This window comes from Lontra canadensis, unplaced genomic scaffold (assembly GCF_010015895.1).
Source record: "Lontra canadensis isolate GAN:19392208 unplaced genomic scaffold, GSC_riverotter_1.0 scaffold36, whole genome shotgun sequence".
Classification (NCBI taxonomy): domain Eukaryota; kingdom Metazoa; phylum Chordata; class Mammalia; order Carnivora; family Mustelidae; genus Lontra; species Lontra canadensis.
The window spans coordinates 15,356,099-15,379,097 of NW_022631030.1; the positions used below are offsets into that span (position 1 = coordinate 15,356,099).

The 22,999-nt window shown below is 47.8% G+C and overlaps 1 protein-coding gene across 6 annotated transcripts in view; it reads left to right on the plus strand.

Annotated features, from left to right (window-relative positions):
* The window catches only part of NTM (neurotrimin), a 918,697-nt gene that overhangs the window by 268,892 nt on the left and 626,806 nt on the right, over positions 1 to 22,999 (plus strand). The window contains exon 1 of one of the 6 annotated variants that reach the window (XM_032868948.1): positions 4,452 to 4,524. The exons of 3 other annotated variants lie outside the window; for them this stretch is intronic. In XM_032868948.1, the coding sequence (XP_032724839.1) occupies positions 4,467 to 4,524 (58 nt within the window). In that variant the 5' untranslated portion in view covers positions 4,452 to 4,466. Of the gene's footprint in view, positions 1 to 4,451; positions 4,525 to 19,740; positions 19,807 to 22,999 lie in introns of those variants that run through there. 2 more of the 6 variants (XM_032868955.1, XM_032868951.1) reach the window with 2 other exon arrangements.

Consider the following 22,999-nt stretch of genomic DNA (forward strand, 5'->3'; position numbering starts at 1 on the left):
AGGAAGAGTTTGAGAAAAAGTAGTCCTTGCCTCAAGATCAGAACCAGTGTAGAGCCCAAGTTTGGAGGAAATATGCAACTGTCAGTTTAAGCCTTTCCTTTGGGAGTCCCTAGCTGGATCAATTTGTAGAGCATCTTGACCTTAGCGCTGTGAGTTCAAGCCCCATTCTAGGCATTGAGTTTATACACACACACACACACACACACACACACCCTTACACAGACACGCTCTTCTCCAGGAAGATGACCCACTTCCAAGGAATATACTTGAACTACATTTGGAAAGTGTACGTTTTGAATTTGCCTAGTCCTTGTGCTCCATGTCGGGCAACGCTTCTTATCTCTCAAAGGCTTAAGAATATCCCCGGCTGAGGGACGGAAGGGGTTTCCTGGCTTGTCCTTCATACTCACTGTCATAATCAGGAGTGGAGATATGGAGAAGGAGAGCCTCTTCAGTTGAAACCATGCTGCACAGGTAGACTGTTGCTAATTGCGATTTTACGATGGCCCTGTAAAGAGCAGCCAAAAAAGTCACTGGAATGGATCAGGCTTGTCGTGCCTTGAGTGGGGACTGAATGTCCAGTCAGCCCCTTCTGCAGTGTCTGGGTTCTCAACTCTTCAGAAAGGCGAGCATCAGAGCCCTGCCTCAGATTTCAGGACAGCTTCAGGATTCCATGGCAGGAAAGCTCTGCATTGTATGCAGGCGGGGACCGAAGGCCATCTTGTCCTTGCCTTGGAAGGACGGGGGACAGACGGTGGTCAGCAGATTTTTAATGCATCCTTGCAGCAAGGGCCACTCAAATGGCCAGCCTCTTCTCTGATGTTTTCCCTGATAGTCTCCATTGAATTCCAGGGCATATTTTTTCTTTTCTATTCTTCTCAGCTCCCAAATGAAAGACACAGGTGCCCGGTCCTCTTAGAGAACCTCATGCCTGGCCAATTGTGTCAGTGATGCTGCCCTATTAGGATTTAGGTTTCATCATCTGTTTTCCCTCTAAACTGTAAGAAGGCAGGGATCATATCTTTCATCTCTGTAGCCTCAGCATTATGCCAGTATCTGGTGTACAGAGATCCACAATTCCTTATCTGCAATTCCAAATTCAAAAAGGTCTGAAAAATCTAAAGTTTGCTATGTCTCATTTGCAGTAAAATCTGGGTTAGGTGTTGTCGAGTTTGCAAAGTCAAAACGTGGTAGAATAGAAACAACAGATCTCTAATAAATGGCAAAACAGAAGAAGTGCTAAAAGCCACTGTAAGCAGCAAGCTGTGGGCACAGAAGGAAGCATGAGATGGCCTCAGAGGGCACAACACTGAAGCTGAGTTTAAATGCTAGATATAAGGGCGCCTGGTGGCTCAGTCGCTTAAACATCTGACTCTTAACTCGGCTCAGGTCATGGTCTCAGGGTCATGAGATCAAGCCCCAGGCGGGCTTTGCACTGAGTATAGAGCCTGCTTAAGATTCTCTCTCTCCTCTGCCCCTCCTCCTCACCCCTGCTCTTGCTCTCTTTAACAAAACAAAAGTTAGATATGATTCCTAAAGTTGAGGGGGTAGGATAGGGAGATGCACGTGGGATGGCATTCATGCCTTTCTGAGATTTTCCAAACTTTTTCTATTCCTCTCTCCCCTCAAAGTTTTCAAGCTCTCCCAGGGCTGAGACTTGAGTGTTATTTTCCCATTCTTTCTACATAGTCCCCCCAAAAAGTTGCTGTGAGCACTACTTTGGGGATGATTCAAAGCAAATGCAGTCATCTCCCAGAAGTCCCCTGTTCCACTGGAAATCATTCTGGGCCTTGCACATAGATTGTGATCAAGAATATTTTCTTGAACAAATGGAAACTTAAGGAGTGTGACCTTTTTTAATGAATAAACTGATTTTTAGAGCAGTGTTAGGTACTGGCAAAATTGAGCAGAAAGTACAGAGATTTTCCCCACACACTCTGCCTCCCATACCAATTGCCCCAAGCCAGAGTCCTCTGCTGGCTGCCATTCATGTACCTACATCGACACGCCATTATTTGAATGCCTGTTTGTTCTTCCTTAAGAGTGATAATGGAGACAGACAGGCATCACTCCCCTCAGATCTGATTCAGCGCCGCTCACTTTCCGGCCCCCACACAGAGGTTCTTGGTCTGCTGAGAAACTTGCCCAGCTGCAAAGCGGCAGAGCAGAGACAGAACAGGATTACAAGCTTTGAAAGGTGTAAACACTGAGAAAGCAGAGAAATCATTCCTGTGCAACAGAGGGAAACACGTAGGCATAGATATTAAAGATGGAAAAAGGCCTACGAGATCAATTCCCTCCCTCAGGGCTCAGAGGAGGGGAAGTAATCAAGGCACACTAGTTCCTGCCTTCTCATTCACTGGGGAAAACAAAAGCCCCACATTCTTTCCCAGCTGCCCTGTGCAGCTGAAGTCCAGCATTCTGTCTCTTTCCACGAGTGCAGCCCAAGGACAGCGGTATCCAATACCGAGCCCTGAAAACGATTTGCTATTTGCAGTTTATAAGGTGCATTTAAAGTATCGCTACAGGGCGCCTGGGTGGCTCAGTTGATTGGGCGACTGCCTTCGGCTCAGGTCATGATCCTGGAGTCCCGGGATCCAGTCCCACATTGGGCTCCCAGCTCCACGGCAGTCTGCTTTTCCCTCTGACCTTCTTCTCGCTCATGCTTTCTCTCACTCTCTCTCAAATAAATAAATAAAATATTACCAAAAAAAAAAAAAAAGTATTGCTACAGCCTTGCAACATCTCAGTGGGTATGCCCAGTGTTTAGAAATCCCTCCATCTCAAAGAAGAGGCTGGGGGAGCCAGCTGGGGGACTTCTCACATTGGATGAGGGGCAGAGCCAAACTAGAGGCTGGAATGCTGAGTGCTGGGCCTGGCTTCCTATGGGTCCTGGGAGGAAGGGGCATCGCCCTCAGGATGCCCTTGTCCCAGCAGGGATTAAAACCAAATCAGTTACCTTAATGTAGCAGACATAAAAAAACAACCACAGATCACCATCCTTCTGAAGTAGGGTGTTTTAATTTGCATGTAGGAAGAGAAGTTTCCAAGTCAAATCATTTTAGGAACGGCTTAACCATGGCCCCTGGCTGTGGACATTCTTCTGGTCTTTAATATTCGAATATGGTCATGAATCACCAGGAGGGGAAGGAGGAGGCAGCAGTTCCTGAAAATATTTGACCAGGATTTCTTCTTTGAAAGAGCATCCTAAGTGAGCATCTCTTTGGGGGATTCAGCATTAAACCTGGCCAAATGGGGGATATGTGGTTATTTTTGGATTCAATCTTCAGGTCTGGGGTGTTCTCCATAGTGGTTCTCCGAGAAGCTTGGAGGAGGAGAAAAAGCAAAACAAAACAGAAAACTGAAATCCCTAAGAAGAGGCTAAAAGAGCTGAGTTATTCAGGCATAATAAAAAGATACTGGCGAGCCACTGAAATCGATTTTAAACTATTTAGCATGTTAGGGGATTTGGTACATAGCACAGCAAGGGTCTGTTCCTGATGTAGAAAGCTGGAGCCCAGCTTCCCCTGCAGCAGAGAGAGGCGGGGGACCCACTGGACTGTGGGGACCCTGCAATGTGAAGGGTGCGAGCCTTCAAAACCAGGAGCCAGGCGAGGTGTGGACCCAGAATCCTGCAGTTCTCAGACAGAGGGTCTCCTAGAACAAACATGAACCAAGTTGCATCCTTCTTTGAGGCAGGAGACAGAGAAAATGACCCAGGTCTGGTCACACTGGCCTTACGATATTGTGATAACAGCAATTCCTGTAGAAGCAGATCTGAACTGTGAGTACTAAGGTGTCACACTTCACGTGACAAGGTGCGGGAGAGAAACGGTGTGTGAGCTCATCCTAACCAGGAGGAGTGGTGGGGAGCTGGGCTAGGGAGAGAGAGGAGACAGCCTCAGAACCAGGGCCATTTGAAAAGGTCCCAGAGCTGCAGATGGAAAGTCACCCTGTGGGGATTGTGACCTTCCTCCTGTGTCGGCATTGGCCCCAGAGCTGACCCCAGGTCACTGAGGCCCCACTTGAGAGAAAAGAGGCTCCCTACGCTTTGCAACTTCAGTACCCATGCCTGAACTGCTCCCTTGATCTCTATGGTCTGTGTCTCCTCCCTTCCTTCCTGACCTTTCTCCAGTCAAGAGGGGAGCAGGCAGTGAGAGGTGAGGGCACACAAGAGGGGCAGAGAGTCGCGACAAAACAAAAGGAAAACCATGAAGGGAGGCTGGGCCCTGGGGATGGGCTTCTTGCAAAATCTCGCGTTTCATTAAATATAGAAAGGTAGGATGAAAAAAAATAATATTCACTCATTGTTACAGTTTCAAAGTTAGAAGCTGGCCTTGATTTCAAAGAACTTGTATGTAATGTGATGCATGGCTTTCTCTTCTCTCTCTTTTTATAGGTAAGTGACATTTCATTCTGCTCATCCCCAAGGCAAAGTTGGATGTTTTTAAAGTGGAAAAAAAAAAATGAGAGGAAAAAGAAACGGGGAAGGTGGGAAGAGGTGGCGGTCGAGGGGTCCCAAAGGTAGGTGACCACTGAATTCATCATCCTTTGCACTGACAGGCGAGGGGGAGGCTCGTCCCACCCAGAGTCGGTGGCAAATCCTTTTCCCGAGGACTGGAGGTCCCTGGCATGGTTGTGGCTTTTGAGAGGGGTGACACCTTTGCTCTTGAAGAGCAGTTGGTGGCCAAGGGGTCTTTCTCTGCTGGAGTTTCGATTCTGAAATGAGTTGGGGTTTTGTGTCTGATGCGATGAATCAGCTGCTTCTCTGTGCATTGGCGGTAGAGGAAGTAGGGGAAAGAAAACGTCTTTATAGCTGGAGAGGCATGGGTGAAACCGCCCAGCATTAGGAATGTTGAAGGGGATTGTTTTTGTCATGATCAGACTGCAAGTGGTATGGAAATTTCTGGATGGAAAGGAGATGTGTGGAACTGGTAGGGAAATTGAGGTCTTCTGGTACATTATGAATCATTTACTTAATGCAAGGCCTGTCTAATTGCTGTGGACGTGTTTTTCTATGCCTGCCAGGTTAGTGAGGCTAAAACACCACTTACTTTCTCCTCAGCATGAAACAGAGTGGTTTTCTAAATCTAGGGGCTAATTTGTCATTATAATCTTACTTCTTGACCACTCAAGGAAGGCATTTTGAAGTTCAAGAAGATTCACTTGGGTTTTCTCCTGTTCTGAAATTCCACGGCTCTCCCCGAAGAATAAAGCAGAAGCGCTTTTATTTTTCCTGTAACTTGCAAGAGAGCCACTGAGATAATTGACTGATGGCTCTGCCCCCACGTACTTGTTACTTTCCTTGAGAGAGAGAGAAAGAAATGTAAAACATTCTATTTAGCAAGTCTATAAATCTAGACGGGGAACATAAAACTCAATTCAATAAAAATATTTAAAATGTGCCATTATCTGTTCTGTCCAATGAAGGGACTTAAACAATTGATTAGAGGATGGGTTGGTAGGAAGGGGAAGAAGAGAGAAACAGCTCCAGTCCGTACCAAAGCCCACAGAGGAGAAGATCTCATCCACGCAAAAGAAACAAATCTGTAGACAGTGGGAATTTTAGAGGGAAAATTACCAGAATTCGTTATTAAAGGTGTTTAATTCCGTTTCTAAAACTTGGATACACAGATGTTCTTTAAATTCTCTTTTCGTCAGTTTCAACAAAGAGGATAAAAGCTCAAAAACACAACTTCCTCCTCTGAAATGGGAGAAGTCCCATTGCGCTTGGAAAATCACAAAACCCTTCTTTCATCTCTTTGCACGATGTCGTACCCGAGCTTGTGGTCTTTTATTATATGTTCACTGAATACACAGTGACTCATCTTAACATTTTCATGGCGTCAGACAGGCCCGGGAATGCTTCTGGTTTTCTGCCCTGCATAAAGGGAGAAACAAAGATGCCATGTAGCTGGGTCCCAGGCCAAACGAGAACACCCAACACACCCCTAGCCTGCTTTGAAAACGAAGAAATTCCGCACCCAAGAAGCACTCCTAGAATTTTGCCCAGGCGGGCAAGAAGAAGGTATGGCTCTTAGCCAGAGGGCTTTCTGTAGCTCCTTGAATATAATAAAGGGCAGGTTTCTCTTTGCTACCTTTGGGTCGCGGCTGATTAGGTTAGTGACTTGGTTGGAAAATTCATCAGGTTTTAGAATTCATTGATTGAATAAGGACTGTGATATAATTTTTTCCTTGTCTTGATATTCTGTCTTTTTTGCAGTTGGATAGGCAGGTGGGGTGGGGCTGCTTTCTCTCCCAGGCTCCCCTGTTCGATACCACAGCTTGACCTGCTCAGAGGCAGGGTCTTTGCCAGGGCCTGTTATTGTAATAGATGAAATCGATGCTTTGGAATTTACTATTAATCATGAAGTAACGGGGTGTATGTAAATTGTACAAGAAAAATTCCACAGAGCATATAAGTAAGTGCATGGGTAGGTTTGATTCATTTTAGTAGGCTGCGATTCTCAAACCAGGAGAATAAAATTCTATTTGCACCTACCTTACAAACAACACATTCCCCAGCATCGCTGTGCCCCGTGGACTAAGAGGAAAAATGGGCAGTGCTTGTCCACACATCTATCCCAAAACACACTACCGCTTGAAAGTACTCATGCACGCAAATGGCTATTTTTAGATGCAAACGCACATAGCTGAGATTTTGCTGTCGAAAGGTAACAAGGACCAAAGGCCTTTCTCAGAACAGATCTGCCCTCTCACTATTGCTTCCCAAGAAGTGGAGATATGTGTTCTGTTTCATTCCCCCATCATTTATCAAACGCCTTGCCCAGTCGCCGTATTTAACTTCACAGCTTGGAGGCCGAAAGAACCAGGTTCTTCATTTGCTTTGGAATCCATCGATCTGGCAGCTTCCCCAGCTTCTGTGCCCCTGGTTGGCCTAGTGAATCATGCGGGGTTCAACATTGATCTTCCTTCCTCTGTTTTTATCTCCATTCTGGGTTCTGTGTTCTTCCTCGACCCTTCTGTCTGTCTGGGCCTGGAGTTTGGACAGAGGGGCAGGCTTTCAGATGAAATTTGTGCTTCTTGGGCACCAGGATCTCTGGGTTTCTGGAAACAGCAGGGAGTGTGAGGTGCTACAGTCTGAAACAAAGGATATATCAAATTCCACAAGCCCAGCCTTCTGCCACCCCCACAAAGCCTGCTTTGGGGACTGCTGAAATCCCCACTCTTCAGGCAAGGAACATTGTGTTCTATTTCTTTAAAACTAACCTTCACTGAGTTTTAAACAGGATGTTAACCAATCTCACACACACTCACACGCATGCATTCACACACATATTTTGTTTTCAAAACAGTCCTATGATGTTGGTTTTATGATCGCCTTTTTATAAATAAGGGAATTAACGCTTAACAGAACGGGATAATTTGCCTAAGTTTGCTTGACCTTGAAGTCTGAATTTGAATTTGTACCTCTCTTACTCCGCTATCCCTGCTCCTAACCTCCTGTCTTCCACCTACACCACCTCTGTTGGAAGCACAGAGGGTAACAGGGAAGGAGAATCTTTCAGCCACATTGGGCTTGCTACTTTCTCACTCTTTCCATCAGGCAAACTCTTGGTCCTGTATGCAGCCTCTCCACAGGCCTGTGGGGGAGCCGGCAGTAGATGTAATTTCAAGAACTGGATGCAGGCCTAGAAGGACTTGGGTTTGAGGCCTGTAACTGCCATGAGTTTGCTGTGTGCCCTCGAGCAATTCATTTAATTCCCTGAGCCTCCAACATCATGACATAGGCATATGAATTATAATACTGTTTCATAAGCGTAATAGGAGACCAAATCAGAGAACCATACCCAAGGAAGTCCTTACTGTCATTACCCGAAGGCCCCTTTCACTCTGGCTCCTCAAATCTCCAAGTCGATTTCTCGATTTTTCTTCTGAGGTCTATAATCTTTGCCAAAAGCAAGGAATGGTTCCTGGTAGCTTCCTGATGCTTCCTTTATTCCTTTCAATACCAGGCCTGGAGGGAGCAGAATGAGCCCGCCGATCACTCAGAAACACGTGGGGCCCCAGGAAATGAGATGCTCCGTCTCCCCAGCTGCCCACCCCTGCCTGCCACGTACCAAACCAACATGCAGGCCCCAGTTTCCATTCCCATGTCTCCTTTCTTTATGTTCCCTTGATCGTGATACTAGAACAACAAAAACCAAGTAGATTTGAGATGTAATTCATTATCCCCAAAGGCCAAAGTTTATCAAATGCAGTTAAGGAGAAGGTGATGAGTACTCTCTCACATCTTGCTTTAGGATTGCAACCTTTCCTTTTTCCAGCAGCATTGAAAAGCTACTCTCTTATAGTGGCCACCATCCTTTAATGGCAGATTAAAAGATGAGCAGCTGAACAAAGGAACTAGGGCCAGCCGGCATGTTCTTGGAGTTTGTGTGGCTCATGGGGAGCTCCGGGAACGGAGGCTGTGCACACATCTGTGGGGCACTGGGGGCCTTGTGTGGGCACAGCATGTGTACTAGGGAAAGCAACTTTCTAAATGCTTCCTGTGTTTGCCGGTGGCATTCACATGGTCCCTCCTGTCCCTCAGGGAAATTCAGAGAGGATCTCCTCTTAAGACTGACAGCTGCTTTGTCTTACCCCATCCTTTCTGTACCTCATCTCTGGAGTGAGTTATCTTAATCCTGACATTTGCCCAACTATTCATGGTAAAAACCTTTTTTGTACAGCAGGGTGAAAACTATTTTGGGTACACGGTGATTACATTGACATGAAAAGTCAAATGTAGATCCCATGGCAAATGAAGGATAAAGGGCTTTATCTAATCGAGGAGGGCACTGTGGTGGGGCCAACCTCTGTCCCTTCCGAAATACGTATGTTGAAGTCCTTGTCCCAGTACCTCAGAATGTGACTACATTTGGAGATAAAGCCTTTAAAGAGGAAATTAGGGAAAATTAAGATCATAGGTGTGGGCCCTCTGCTGGTGTCCTCATAAGAAGAGATTAGGACACAGACCCACACAGGAAAGACCACATAGGGACACAGGGAGAACATGACCATCTATCAGCCAAAGGGAGAGGCTTCAGCATGAAGCCAAATTTTCAGACACCTTGACCTTAGACTTGTAGCCTCCAAAACTAAGAGAAAATAAATTTCTGTTGTTTCAACCTCCTGGCCTGCTGTAGATTGTTATGACAGCCCATGTGGAGGGATAGAGTCAAGACTGATGTGAGTTGTCTGGGAACATGCAGAGGCTCCTGTGGGCTACAGAAAGAAGGCAGGTTTGCAGGTCAAATCCCTGCACTGCCATATTTTGCTTGACTTTTGGCAAGTTACCATTTGGACGCTCAGTTTCCCTATCCATACAATGGGTAGGATACAGGATATATATCTCACTACTGTTGTGAGGATTAGCTGAGATAAGGAATAACAAATATTGTCAGACTCGTAGTCTGTGGTCCTAAGTATCGATATCCAGTTCTCTAACTCTTACTATTTCTCTTAATAGTGATAGGGATAAACGCAATTTTCAGTGTGTGGTAGGTATTGTGCAGAAGTCTCATCCAGGGCAGTTCCTTTAATCTGGCCTCTTTCCTCCTGGTAATTGGATACAAGTCTGTCCTCCGGACTCTGCACTGGGATGGCTGAATTCATGAACCTGCAGGCCAAGGTCTTTGCCATGGTCTTTGGTCTTTCTGCCTGGAAAGCACTCCTGCTCTCTCTTTACCTGGATGAAGATCCTTTATAACTCAATCTAAGACTTTTCCTTGAGAAAGCCTTCTGGTCCCCAAGCTGGGGATACAGCCTCTGGATCAGCCCCTTTCCCTCAGTGCATTTGTTTTGATGGACACTAAAGTATTCATTGGTGATTTGACACCAGCTCAGTAGAAGACCAGTAGCCCCATGACAGCAGGTGCTAGAGCTGCTTTTGCTCCCCATGGTCTTCCCAACAACTGGAACAATATAGATATTAATTCTGCTCATGGAGGGACTCGATGAAATGTTCCTGTCCCACAGCAGTGCATTTCTTCCTGGAATAGGCTTAGATCAGGAGTGAAACATCTCTGGGCAACCCTTTCAGAAAGGACACAGCTAGGTTCCTGTCCATGCTTGACTGAGGTTGAAAGAACTCATTGTAGACCTCAAGAGGTTGAGTAGTTCCCAACTCTGACCTCTTCCCAGAATCACTGGGGGAGCTTTTAAAAACAGTAGTGCCCTTGCCCTATGCAATGAGGTTCCCACTCAAATACTCTCTGGGTGGGTCTGATCTTCCTCAGGTGTTTCTATGTGCAGCCAGGCTCAGGAGCTCCTGCTGGAAAACATCCCTTTTCACACTGCATGAGCTTGGATGAGCTCAACTCCCAAGTGCACCTTTATTTAAGTTCTTGTCATTGCACACTGTGCAAACCCCTTCTGGTGCTTCATGTAAGCTCAGTCCTCATAATATCCTCATAATATCAAAAGATAGCCCTTGGCATTCCTAATTTGTGGAAGAGAAAGCACAGTCCAGAGAGAGCAAGCATCTGAAATGGATGCATAGTTACCACATGAAGTGGTAGGATTTGAATTCATGTCTATCTAATTCCAGAGCCTAGCCTATGGGTAGTATAGCATCTCAGCTCCATTCTTGTATCTCCTAGGGCATTTACTTTTGGGGTTGCCCAGCATCTCTAGGGATTCCCAGGTGGTGCAACATCCTGAGAGTTGAAGAAAGGGCCCTGTGGTCACTGCTCTGAGCTGCGCTGACCCTTTCTTGTTGGACAGGAATAAGGTGGAAGGTATAATGAGACAGAAGCAAAGACTTAAGACAACGAATTTTCCCTTTCTAATCCCCAATTTTGGACAAACATGGGGCCCAGAAATGAGTGAGGGAATTAAATTAACGAACACAATTTCTCCCTGTCATTGAACTCTGACTAATGAGTCTATTTCTGGGTAATAAGAAGGAGCAGGAAGTGACAAGGCAGTGTAATGAATTAGTGGCCCAGAACTTCGTTAGTCAGAATAATCTTTCCACGAAAGATAAATGATGCAAACATTAATTATAAAGCCAGGGTGGAATGCATCGCATTATTTGGCTTCCTAAGAAATCTATCCCAGTTATTATGAAGCATTTCAAACAACAATAATAATAATAATAAAGTCAAGGCTCAGTGAGAGCTCTAACCTCTGGGAGACTCGTTGATGGTGGGAGCAATGGGAACCAGCTCTGTTTTCAAAAGGGGATGTTCTTGATTTTCCTGGAAGCCAGCTGTGTGGTCCAGGTTTTGTTTCAGGCCCATTCCCTGGCCCCAGCCTTGGTAACCTGCAGCCGAGCTGTCTCTCCAGCTTCCTTATTTGATGCGGTCCATGTCTGGTCATTAGTTTCAGGTGAGGCCAGGAGTTCAACAGGCACATTCTCTTCCATCCAGAAAAGAAAGCACAAGGCCCTGTTTTGTGCCAGGACCTTCAGCATCCTAAAAGGAGGGCCAGAGATCAAAACCATGGAGGAAATGGAGGGTAAGGGGTCAGGCTCTGGAATCAGCAAGCTTCAAATCCTGGCTCTATGTGTGTGAAAGGGTGAGCTTGTTTCTTCGTGGGACAACAGGTAAGAGTGGATGTATCTGGTTAAGAGGATTGTTAATGAGGACGAGTAAGGTTGCACACGGAAGATGCTTGACACCTATTAAGGATTCAGTGGATGCATTGATTTTTTTTTTTTTTTAAACTGTAGAACTCAGACTATAGAGGTGGCAGGCAGTTGGGGCATCAGAGCGAGTTCCCTTGTAAGGATGAGGGAGGTGAGACAGGGCAGAGCTACCATCCCGCCTATGTCACACGGGGGGAGCGAGCACCTGGCCTCCTGGCTGCAGGCTCCGGAGCTTCTGTCATCTCAGGCTGCTTTGTTGCCTGGACCTTTGGTAGGAGCCCAGAGGGGAAGCGGGGAGAGGGAGGAGGATTTCCCTCAGAAGTGAAGTAGGGAAGGCTGAATCAGTAATAAACATGGTTGCTGAGGCTATTACTCGGGAGAGTAAATAAACCGGAATTAAAAACTATAAAAAAAAGTAATTGGCGGCATCCTGGTAATAAACTTGTCCGTGACTTCACAGCTTAGAGGTTCCTCAACCCCTAAAGATCCGAGCTCTCTCGTGACCACGCGGGGGTCGGGAGTCGTTCGCTCTGGGGAGAGGCACTCGCGTTGGGGAGTCTGAAACGCAGCCTCCTTCCAGATGTATCTGGAGTGGAGGCTAAGGCCCGCTTTTGTTTTTCAGGCTTTCTTGTTATCTGAACGGCAACTCTTGGTAATGAAAGAGGGGAAAAGAAAAAACAATTAATAAGGAATGAATTTTAATTGTCTCTGACTTCTCATTTGTAGGTGATTAAAATGAGTTCCCTGTTAAGCAATCGTTCGATGATAACAGAAGGCACCCCAAAAGTGCTCCTCTCTCCAGCTCCCTCTCCAGCCTCTTCCCTTGGGGCCCAAATCAGGCCTTAGGCTTTTAACCAAAATGAACCAAATGTGGAAAAAGTAGTGAAAAAAAAAAAAAAAAAAAACCTTGCTGCCAGAATTTATCTATTTTTCTTGTTGCTGAGAACCAAATGCCTGTCTTAGTTATTCTGTGGCATTGGTTTCCTTCACATTTGGGCAGGACTGTAGGTAGGTTGCTTGTTGGGGGGGGGGTCTCAGCTGAGTTTGGGCCACTTTGGTGTCAGCTCATCCACTGCCCATCTGGAACCAAGGCTCTGCGTGGACCTGCACACAGTCCGGGCAAACAGCCTGGCCAGACAGGACCAAGGCGGGGGGGACTTGAGAAAGCCTTACCGGGCCACTGTGACCTCTTCCCCAACCCAGCCCCACTTGCCTCTTGTTGCTCCAAGGGGTCAGGGAGCGGAGTTTCTTCCTTTCTTCCTTCCTTCCTTTCTTTCTTTCTCTTTCTCTCTCTCTCTCTCTCTCCCTTCCTTCCTTTCTTTCTTTCTTTTAAAGCTTTACTGAGGTAGAATTGACAAATAAAAATTATATATATTTAAGGGGTACAATGTGGCAATTTGAATACATTGTGAAATAATCCCCAGAATCAAGCTAATTCACATAACTGTCACCTCCCCTAGTTACCATTTTCTTTCTTTGTGTGCCCTGAGAGCGCTGGAGGTCTAGCCTCTGGGGAAACTGCAGATACACAGCACAGTACCACGAGGATAGTCCCCTCGCCGTCCCCGTCTCCAGAACTTACTCGTTCTGCGTCCCCGAAACGTCGCGCCCTTCCGCCAGCAGCTCCCGCGTCCCCCCGACCGTTTCTGGTTCTCTGAATTTGAACTAGTTTAGCTTCAGCTTCCAAGTGATCGTGCAGGATTTGTCTCTCTGGGTCTGGCTCTCTTCACTTAGCATCACGTTCATAGCAGCACTTTTCACAACAGCTGAGATGAAGAAACAACTAAGTGTCCGCAGGTGGGTGAATGGATAACAAAGACGTAGCGTGTAGACAAGCCGTGCGGTGTCACTCAGCCTTCACGCAGAAGGGAATCCTGCCTTCGGAACAGCACGGGTGCGCCTGCGCGGGCCGCGAGGCGTCCTTGTCCCCACACAGGGCTGCCCAGGGGCACAGCCCGATCTTCTGACTTGGCCGTCGCTTTTTCCAGGGACGCTGGGTTCCTGAGTCACTGGGGATGTAGCAGGTCTTTATATGTAGGGGAATGCGACCAAGCCACTCAGTGTGAGGAGTGGGGCAACCTTCCTGAGGAGATTGCGGCCCCCCTCAGTCCCCTCCCTGAGGGCCGGGGATTGTAGACCAGCTAGTTCCTAGAGACCAAGGGCCTGGAGGCCCCATGCAGGCCAGTGCTTAGCTCCTTCCCTTTCAGCCTTCCCCCTGAGGCGCTCCTCACTCCCCGCTCACCTTTCTCCCACGGGTCCCTCTCTTCCTCCTACTCCTTTTTCACTCCCATCTTCCTTGTTCCCGCCCCCTCATCACCTTCTTCTCATTGTTTCTGTTCCCCCTGCTGGCTCACTTGCGTAAAAGCACCAGGAATCCCTCCACAGAAGGCTTGCTTCAAGAATATGCTAGGTGGCTCTTGGCTTCTCGCCTTTCTAGGTATGTTCTACACTCAGCGACTTTATGGCCGTCAAGGAGCAGTCTCTGTCCCCCTCGGGCAGCCATAATCAGCCTGGAAAGCCGATTCCACCTCCTCTGCTCCCTGGGGCTCTATTTGGCCTCCATTCTCCCCACCCCCAGCCCACCAACCGCTGCGCAACTTATTTATGGAGGACCAGCAGCACCTGTCTCCTTCCATCTAAATCACCTGCATATTCAAGGGGATTAATTCATAGCTCCTGCTCGCACTTGCCTTATTAGTTCTGGCTTTTCAGAGAAGGTGGTTAAATCAATGCTAACTCTGCATCTGGTGGCACGGTGGGAGGAGACCTAGCAGGACCCTCTCCCTCCCCCGGCCCCCTCCCTGGACCCCTCCCTGGACTGCACATACCTGGGACTCAGCCTCTCTGGCAAAAGGCTTGGAGCTTTGTGAAGATCAGCCAAGAGTCAGAGGCATGAGAAGTTGATGCCTGGTGCCAATCTGCAGGTCACCCGAGGTTGACAAAGTGTCAGTCAACAAGAGTTGATCCAAAGCATGACCGAAAAAATGGCAAAAAGAATGGTGACGCCAGAGCCTACATCCAGAATGGGGACCTGGGGACCTGGTGGACGCAATACTGTTTCTTGGCTTGGGAGCTTAATGTCCTTTTGAAGGTCAAGGCAAAGTTTGGGGTCTCGGAATACGGTACCCTTTGACAGTGGCGGTGGGTGGGCTTGGGAGCAGGGGCCCCTCTCCTGTACCCAGCTGCCTCGGAGCACGAAGCCTGCAGGGTCTGCTCCCCCACCTGTACCTCCACCTGCAGCAGATGGCGAGGGCATGTGATAGGCACTTCTCGTACTCCACTCAGCATGCCCCAATTCCTCTCTCTCCTTCCAAACAAATTATCTGTTTTTGGAGTGGACTAGACTTTCTGACACCATGCGTCCCCGATGGCGGGCCTCCTTGGCAGAGGCAGGAGGAGCGTGTCTGACTGTTGCTGGCACTGGAGTCCCACCTCCTCCCATCAGCAGCCCTGGGAGCATGATATCAAGAGGACACTATCTGTGCCCTCCATTTGGGAGCCCTTGAAACAGCACGTGGTCCCAAACGCCTGTGGGAGCCTGGCAGGGGGTTGTAAATGAGCAAAGCCCTCCTGGAGTGAGGCAGAGGGCCTAGGGCTGGGGGGGGGGGTGCGGCACAGACTAGAGCAAACAGGACTCACCAAAAGCCTTTCAAAATGTATTTTAAACCCCAAGACTCCTTCACAAGACACACAGACGACTGTGCCAAATTTGGGCTGAGCGCCATGCGGCTCTGCAACCCTGTGGAAACCATGCTGGAGGCCTTGGACAGCCCAGACAGTTTCTGTCCCCCACCATGTCAAGCACCCAGGACTCTGGCTGTGACATATCTTTGCTTGAACTGTTTGGTCTAGCCTTCCTGGGATTTCTGTGCCTTCTCTTCTGGCCTGCCTCCTCCCCGTCCTCCTGTCTGTTTCCCCAGCTCTGTGAAGGCAGCGATCAGATGGTCATGTAGACTACCACTACTTAGAGGAAAGGGTCATGATCTCACCTAGGTTTTTAGTTCTCCAGGCACACAGTCGGGGCTTCATACAGGTTGATGGAATTGAAGTACTCTTGGACTGGCCCTGGCTGCTTCTTCCCAGCCCCAAAAGGAAGGCTTTGTGATTAACTTCTCCCTTAGAACAGTGAAGATCACCGTGCTTTGGGGGAAGAAGCTCCCGTGTTATTCGTTGGAAGCCTAGAACTATATAAAAGTAAACCTAGACAGGCCAGAGGGTAAGAAATCCACCGATATTTTTGGTGGTGAATTGTGAGGCCAATGATGAGAAGAGAAGGTGACTACACCATCCTTTCTGGCTGCCAGCCAGTGGCACTGCAGGGTGGGGTGTGTTTGCGGATGCTCACTCTGGGGCCTGCCCCAGAGCCCCTTACTGAGTGAGCCGGGCTGGGGCTTGTATTTGACCCAGAGGCTCTCTCCTGACCTGTTGGTTCTCCTGCCCTAGGGGGCACAGGGAGGGCCATGGCCTTGTCTGAGCAGGAGGGTATGGCTGCCTTGGAAGAAGCACATGGGTCTTTGAATATGATTCAGCTTAGGAGCCTCTGCCAGGCTCCAGATCTGCACTTGTAGGAGCTGCAAAACTTGTCTCTGTTGCATGTGTGTGTGTGTGTGTGTGTGTGTGTGTGCATGTTCTTCCTTCCAATCCTCTTGCCATCCTGGTCACACACCTGTGGACAAAAATCTCCATTTAAATACAGCATCACATACTGACAGGATACGCTTTGGGGTACCCACATGCCACCCGAATTTTCTCCTCTACAGAGAACTTTCCAGAAATGTCCTACTGTCCTTCCCCAGGAGGGTGCTAGAGAAATGATCCTGGAGGCGCCTGCCCTGGCAGAGTTCCCAGCCCTCCCCTGAAACCTCCACAGAGGGCATCTCAGCCCCACACCCTGTCTGTGCTTTCCTCCATGGGGCTGGAGAACAGAGGCCTTACGTTTGCAAACTACCTTTTCAAACAAAATGCCAGAACAGGGAAACAAGGATTTCACATCTCCGGTGAAAGAAAAAAGTTGCCTTTTACTCACCACCCCCCCCACCCCCCACCTCCCTGTTTCTCTGTCGGTTGGTGTCAGACTCTGATGTGTTGAAAGGCAGTGCAGAAGAAGGGGGTGGGGGGAACAGCAACTCAGGGAGATAATTGACTTCAGAAAAGCTATGTCTGAGATGTAGGAAGAAAACAAGTGAAAATATGTTATTTTACAACCTTGATACTCCTGACCTCATTGAAAATAAATATACACATGCTGTATGGGTGATCAGGTAGACTGGAAGAGGAGTCCCTAGCATAGGGTACTGCCGCCCTCTCGCGGCCACGAGAAACAGTGCCACGGTCCATTCTCTCTTTCCCAGAGAAGCAGGAGGGTTGCAGGAGACTTTGGGCACAGCCTGAAATAAAACCAAAATAGCTGATTGAAAAGGAGAGCCGTTCATGTCTCTACATATCCCCTTCTCTACACAGGGCATTTGTTGTCCCTCCTAGTGCTGGCAGGCCCTCTAGAAGAGAAGAGACAGGTAGAGTAGGAATAAAACTGAACCCGTGGGCTTGGCTTAGGCTTTGTGACTCATCAGCCACATATCCTTTGCGGGTGTCAGCTTTATGCCCTGTAAAGTGACAAACTTGAAATGGACAATGCTTCTAGTTCCTTCCTGCCAACATATTCTGTTAGGTCTCAGAAGCCCTTGGAGAACACTGGAATCTCAGAGATCTGGCAAATCACAGGCTAGTCTGGTGGGGGAACTCATTGTAGGGATCATCTCATTGCATTTACACTCATTCAGTGCTATTATTACCGCCTTTCTCTAGCTCTGATGAGGCTGGTGTTAGCTCAGTGTCACAGAACCAACTGCATTGTTCCCATTCACTGTTACAAGAATATGGCCATTGTTATTATCAAGCCTGCCTTCCCTGTCTGGGAACAAACGACAAAGAAGTCCTTCCCCTGGGGATGTAGATTACTGGGCACCTCACCTCACTCCAGCTCCAAAATGGACACCCACAGCAGGCTCATGAGTGGACCTGGAGCTCTGAATTGGGGATCAAAATGTGGGCCTCCCGGTTAGTGGTTGTTTGGTCTTAAATTTTTCCCTTGCAATTGAATCTTCACACAGTTCACTCACTTGCTGCTAGAAGAGAAAACTCCCCAGCATGCGGGGCATGCAAAGAAAAATTTTGAAAAGTACCGTTTTCTGCATTTACCCCTCCATATTAAGAGTCTCATTTTTTTTCAAATATTTAACTCGTGTGAGCAGACTTCAGCTCTCACTCACCAACCCCACTTCCTGCTCCCAGATGCACCTCCAGATACCCCAATCTCACATCCACTTCAGTTCTTGTATGAGGCTAACAGAGTCATTTATCTTTTCTGTTTAAACCCTTGGGGGGTTTCTGTTTAGCAAGACGGCGCTTTCAGGAAGCTGCGCTGTTTTATTAAGTGTATTAAACTGCAGAGCCGCTCGTCTGGTGGCCACAGTGTGTCGACTGCTTGTCTTGGCTCCATCCCAATATATCAGGGGTTGTTTTCCCAACACATTTTTAAATTTTTATTACCGACTATGATTTGATTTCACTGATGTTATTATTGAAATTAATTTGTGTCTCGCAAAGCCTAAACCACAGAGTAGACCTTTGCCAAGGGCATCGTGATAATGTTTTTCAAAGGTGGCCACGCGAATACATAATACTTGTTGAGGGCCTACTAAGGGCCACATAGTTTGGCAACTTATTCCTTCTATTTTTCATTGCAGCCCCAGAGGGGAGATTGTATTATGTCATTTTAAGAGACGAAGGCACTGAAGCCTGGAGAGGCTGAGTGGCTCACTCAAATTCTCACAGCTGCCAAACCCTGGAGGACACAGAATTCATACCCAGCTCAGCTCCGGGGCCAGGCCTCTGCTCACGCTCCATTCAGGGTCTTGATTCAGTGGGTGGTACACCGGCCAGCGTTGTAGCTGTGGTTTTATGTGTCCTTTCCCTCTGAAGGTGACTCAAAATTTGAAACAAGGGGTACATAGTCTGAGCCCCTAAAGAGAACAGCCTTGTCCTTAGAGGAGGGGAAAGGCTCTGATCTGCGTTTGGCTCACCTGAGGAGCTGCGCTCTGTGGTCCAGATTCAGTCCGCGAGGATCTTTGAGGGCTTGGATATTTAGAGCAGGGACAGGGGTGTGGGAAGCTCAGAGACAGAAATTTGGTCTATTGCTCTGAATCTCAGAAACTTGACCAAGCTGGTTTGTGATCACCCTGTCTGAGAGGACTCACACTTAGCCCTATTTGGAAAGAAGAACCTTGACTTTCTCCTCTGGAGAGTTTGAGTTTTGACAGGAGGCCATCAGCAGACTCAGAGATCTATTTTGGCTTTAAAATATGTGAATTTATGGAAGAGGAACTGAAAGAGAAGAGCTCTGTGAACAGGAGAGCGTTTTGGGATACTGAAACGCCAATTGGTGCGGAAGGAAGGGGGTGTTTTCTGTATGATCCCATAAAGCAAAACCAAGAGCGGTGTGCCTAAATTATTGGGGAACAACCAGTTCAAAATAAAATAAATGTAAAGGTCTAAGATGCCCAAAGAAGTAAAAGGCTGCGGTGGTGATTTTCCGGCACTATGTGTGTGTGTGTGTGTGTGTGTGTGTTTGTGTGTGTGTGAACAAGCGTGCACACATGTGTGCATACAGGGGAAGGGGCGACTAGAAGATGGATTTAATCAGATGACCTTTACAAATTCCATATTTTCTGGACTTCCATATTTAAATGTTTAAGATGGGCCTTCAGGCACCACACTAGTTATCAGAGATGTATTTGCTCAAGAAATTTGCCTGGTGCACTCTTTTCCTTTTAATTTCCAACCTTCCAAACAGTAATAAGAACAGCATATTGAGGAGCTCTCCCACGCAGCTGCCGGGCAGCTTCTCAGAACAAGGCATCCCCTGACATAACCACGACAATGATCAAACTCAGGAAATCGGACACAGATATAATGCTATTTTCTAGTACACGGTCTGCATTCAAGCTTCCCCAGATGTACAAATACCGTCCCTTCTCACCGTTTCCCCCAACTGCTGATCCTGTCCACTTAGCTCCGCTCGTCTGTCATGGTCCTTTACCTCCTTTCATCTGCCACAGTGCCTTAGCCTGACATTTTTGAAGACCACAGACAGACTGGCACACTGGGTGATTTTCAAATGCTGCTCAAATCACCAGCGGAGAGTTCCAAGTCTGGTATGTAATATCTAATGAGTGTTATTAGCACAACGGAAAGGCATCTGTGAACTGGAGGACCGTGGACCCCAAAGCCCGGGTCCGCCTGGCTAGCTTGACTTACGTTAAAGGCAGCAGGTGCCAGGGGCAGATGCCCCAGGTTTGAACTCTGTTCTGCTATCTGAATTTGTGCAAGCCACCCACCTCTGTTAACCTCGGCTCCCTCTTCTCTGAAGTGAGGGCTTCCCGTGGCAGTAATAAAGTGGCACATTGTAGGTAAAAGTGCTTAGTTAACTACAGCAAAGTGCTAGACCAATGCACTGTATTATAATTTATTATTTATGTCCTGGCAAGGCAGCCTGGAGGGAGAACAGCACAGTGCAATGGACATGTCTGTAAAATGTGACAGAGGAAAAGAAAAGCGGGTGATCGAGGTGGGATTGTTGATGTGCGGTTGGACGTGGATTTCCCATTTTTCTTGGGAGTTAAGTGGGGCCTCTTCTCGGCACATAGCTGCGAAGGCTTTCACACTAGTAATGACCACAGCTCACTGTGTGCCTACCCAGGGTCAGAGGCTTTGCTGAGAGAAGTCCAAATTCTCATAGGAATCCTGAAAGGTGTTCTGATCTCTAGGCTAAGAGGCAGAGCTGCAGAAAGATTATGTTATTCAAAGTCACAGATAGGAGATGGTGGAATCAAGAAGCCAATTTCCAACACCTGCAGAGGCATTGCTGTGCATGCGGGCATACACGTGTGTGTGTGTGTGTGTGTGTGTGTGTGTGGTGACTGTGTTCCCACCAGTCTTGCCAATACATCTTTGGTGGTACAGTGACATGGAGCCATGTGACACAGAGCTTGTCAGCAAGCCCTACTGTAAAGGAAGGGGTTTATTTGATTCTGGAAATTATCAACCTTAGTTCTTCATTGATATGCAGATATATGCTAATAAGCTCTGGTTCCACACGTCTCTTGATGACCTTCTGAGTTCCATTTATTTGCTGACTTTGTGAGGATGTGAGTCTGGAACATTGTCTAAGGCATTCGTGAGTATGGCACCTTCTGGGGCACCTGGAATGAGCTTCCTCTCTCCCTTCTCCTGCCTGGGAGTCAGACCAGGACTCAGGGGACACCAAAAACTCAGGTGCTCTGGGTCACGGCAAGACTGAGGTTCTGGACATCTTTCTGTGGTGGACGTCTTTCTGTGGTGCACGCCTTAGGCCCTCCCTGGTTGTCCCTGTGCTGGTTTCCACAAAGCTGACACTCAATCAGGGTTTATGGAATCACCAAACCTTAAACGTGCGGCTATCGGGCAATGCAGTTGGCCAGCAGACTGCCTGACGTTTGCCAGGGAGGCCGTCAGCCTTCAGGCTCTGCTCACCCTTAAGTCGTGTTGCCTATTGGGGCACACACTGATATCCTGTCCTCATCCCCAGTTCCTGCTCTAGCTCACACTGAGGCCAGGCAGGACAGGGTCTCTGAGTCTTGTAGGAGCATGGCCCAGGAAGAGGAAACAAAGTGAAACACACACTCTTTCCCTCTCTCCTTCCCACCCCACCCTGAACCCATGTTTGTGCCGCAAAGACTTAGCCGGGGACTTACTTGTTTCCGGATATTTTACTGTCCAGATGCCTCTTCAGATCAGAGTTCTTCAAAGACTTTGCTCTCTTCCTCATCTCCATCTCTTTCTTTATCAAGAACCCTCAAATCCCTGTTCTTTTTCCAGTTTGGGGGAGGGATTGCTATTGGCTCTGTCTGCTTTCGGTTACTGACCTTTCGTCTCTGACCTCTGGTCCTCCCTTGAAACAGAAGGGCTGTGGGCTTTCCAGGCTGGGCGTGCACCCACGGAGATCGAGCGCGTTCCCAAGGCCCCTAAGAACACCTTCTCCAAATGTGTCCCTGTCTTCAGGAGCACAGCTTCCTGTGACATCCTTTTAATATAGTTACTGCAGCTGTCATGTTACATAATTGCTTTTAAAATAGGAAATATTCCATTGTTGGAGAAAGTGCTCAAGAACAGCCGCTCTCCCTCTCCACCATCTCCATGTGTGCTCTGCACCCGCTTGTGGTCTGGATGCTGCTAAGAGCACGGCTGTGGACTCCATGAAGCTGCTCACAAATGAGAGTGACTCCCATCCCCCAAGTTCTTCCATCCGCTCCCTCTTACTTTAGGACACCTTCCCTCTGGGTTCTTCCTGCATCTCCTCATTTATTTTTTGGTCCAGATGGCCCCTCATGCTTGGAAGAAATTTCATGCTTGAGAGAAGGAATGAGCAATGGGGATGGACGTCCACAAGACTGTAGTTCAAACTCAAGATCAAATACAGCAAAGGGTTTACATCTCGCCTACTGATTCCAATGGGTTTTAGTGGCTTTCTGGAATAGTAGGTTGAAAAGGATTCTGAAGCCAACTCTGGACTCAACAAGAAAGAAGTCCGTGATTGATGGGCAACGTCTGTCATGGGAGTGTGAAGAGAAGCACTGGGCTTTAGCCATCCGGAAGCTGATGTCTGTACCTCTGGTAGCTCTGAGTACATTATTCCTTTTGCTATTTGTAGCCAACCTTTCCCATTGCTTTTTGACATCTTCTGGGGCCGTTAGTTCCCCCTCTAAGTTCCTAAGAAATGTAAAATGTTACAGTATCATCATCACTTGCAACTTCTTAGGAACCCAAAATCTTCACTGACTTCACGATTCTACGTCTCTACGACTCTACTGAGTCTCTACGGGGAGACTCAGTAATCTGTAGAATGTGTGGTCAGCCCCCCACCCTGATGCAGACTCACCCCTGCGGACCACTGTGTAATGAGGGGGTGAATGGCAAAGTCTAGTCCTGGTTTTTGACTAACTCCTTTCTCTGCTTTAACAAAGTCATGGAAAGGTGAGTCTACTGGCTTAGGATTCTCCGGATGAAGCCTCTTGAGAGGACCTATATATTTTATAGCAATATTCGGGGGCAGATTTTATCGAGCTTCAGTAAATCCCTCCTAGACGGGGGGAGGATGAAGCTGCCTGGGTGACAGCGTGAAGTGAACCCAGACAAAGACATTCCCAGAGCGCCTGACCCTCCATCCTTCTGTGGTATTTATATCCCCGTCGGGGCCCCCACATAGCCTTGCTTTCCGTCTCCCTGGGCAGCGCAGTCTCATGGAACTGGCATTTCCGATTGCACTGGAAGGAATCAGAGAAATCCACATTTGGGCTATTAGAGGGAAAT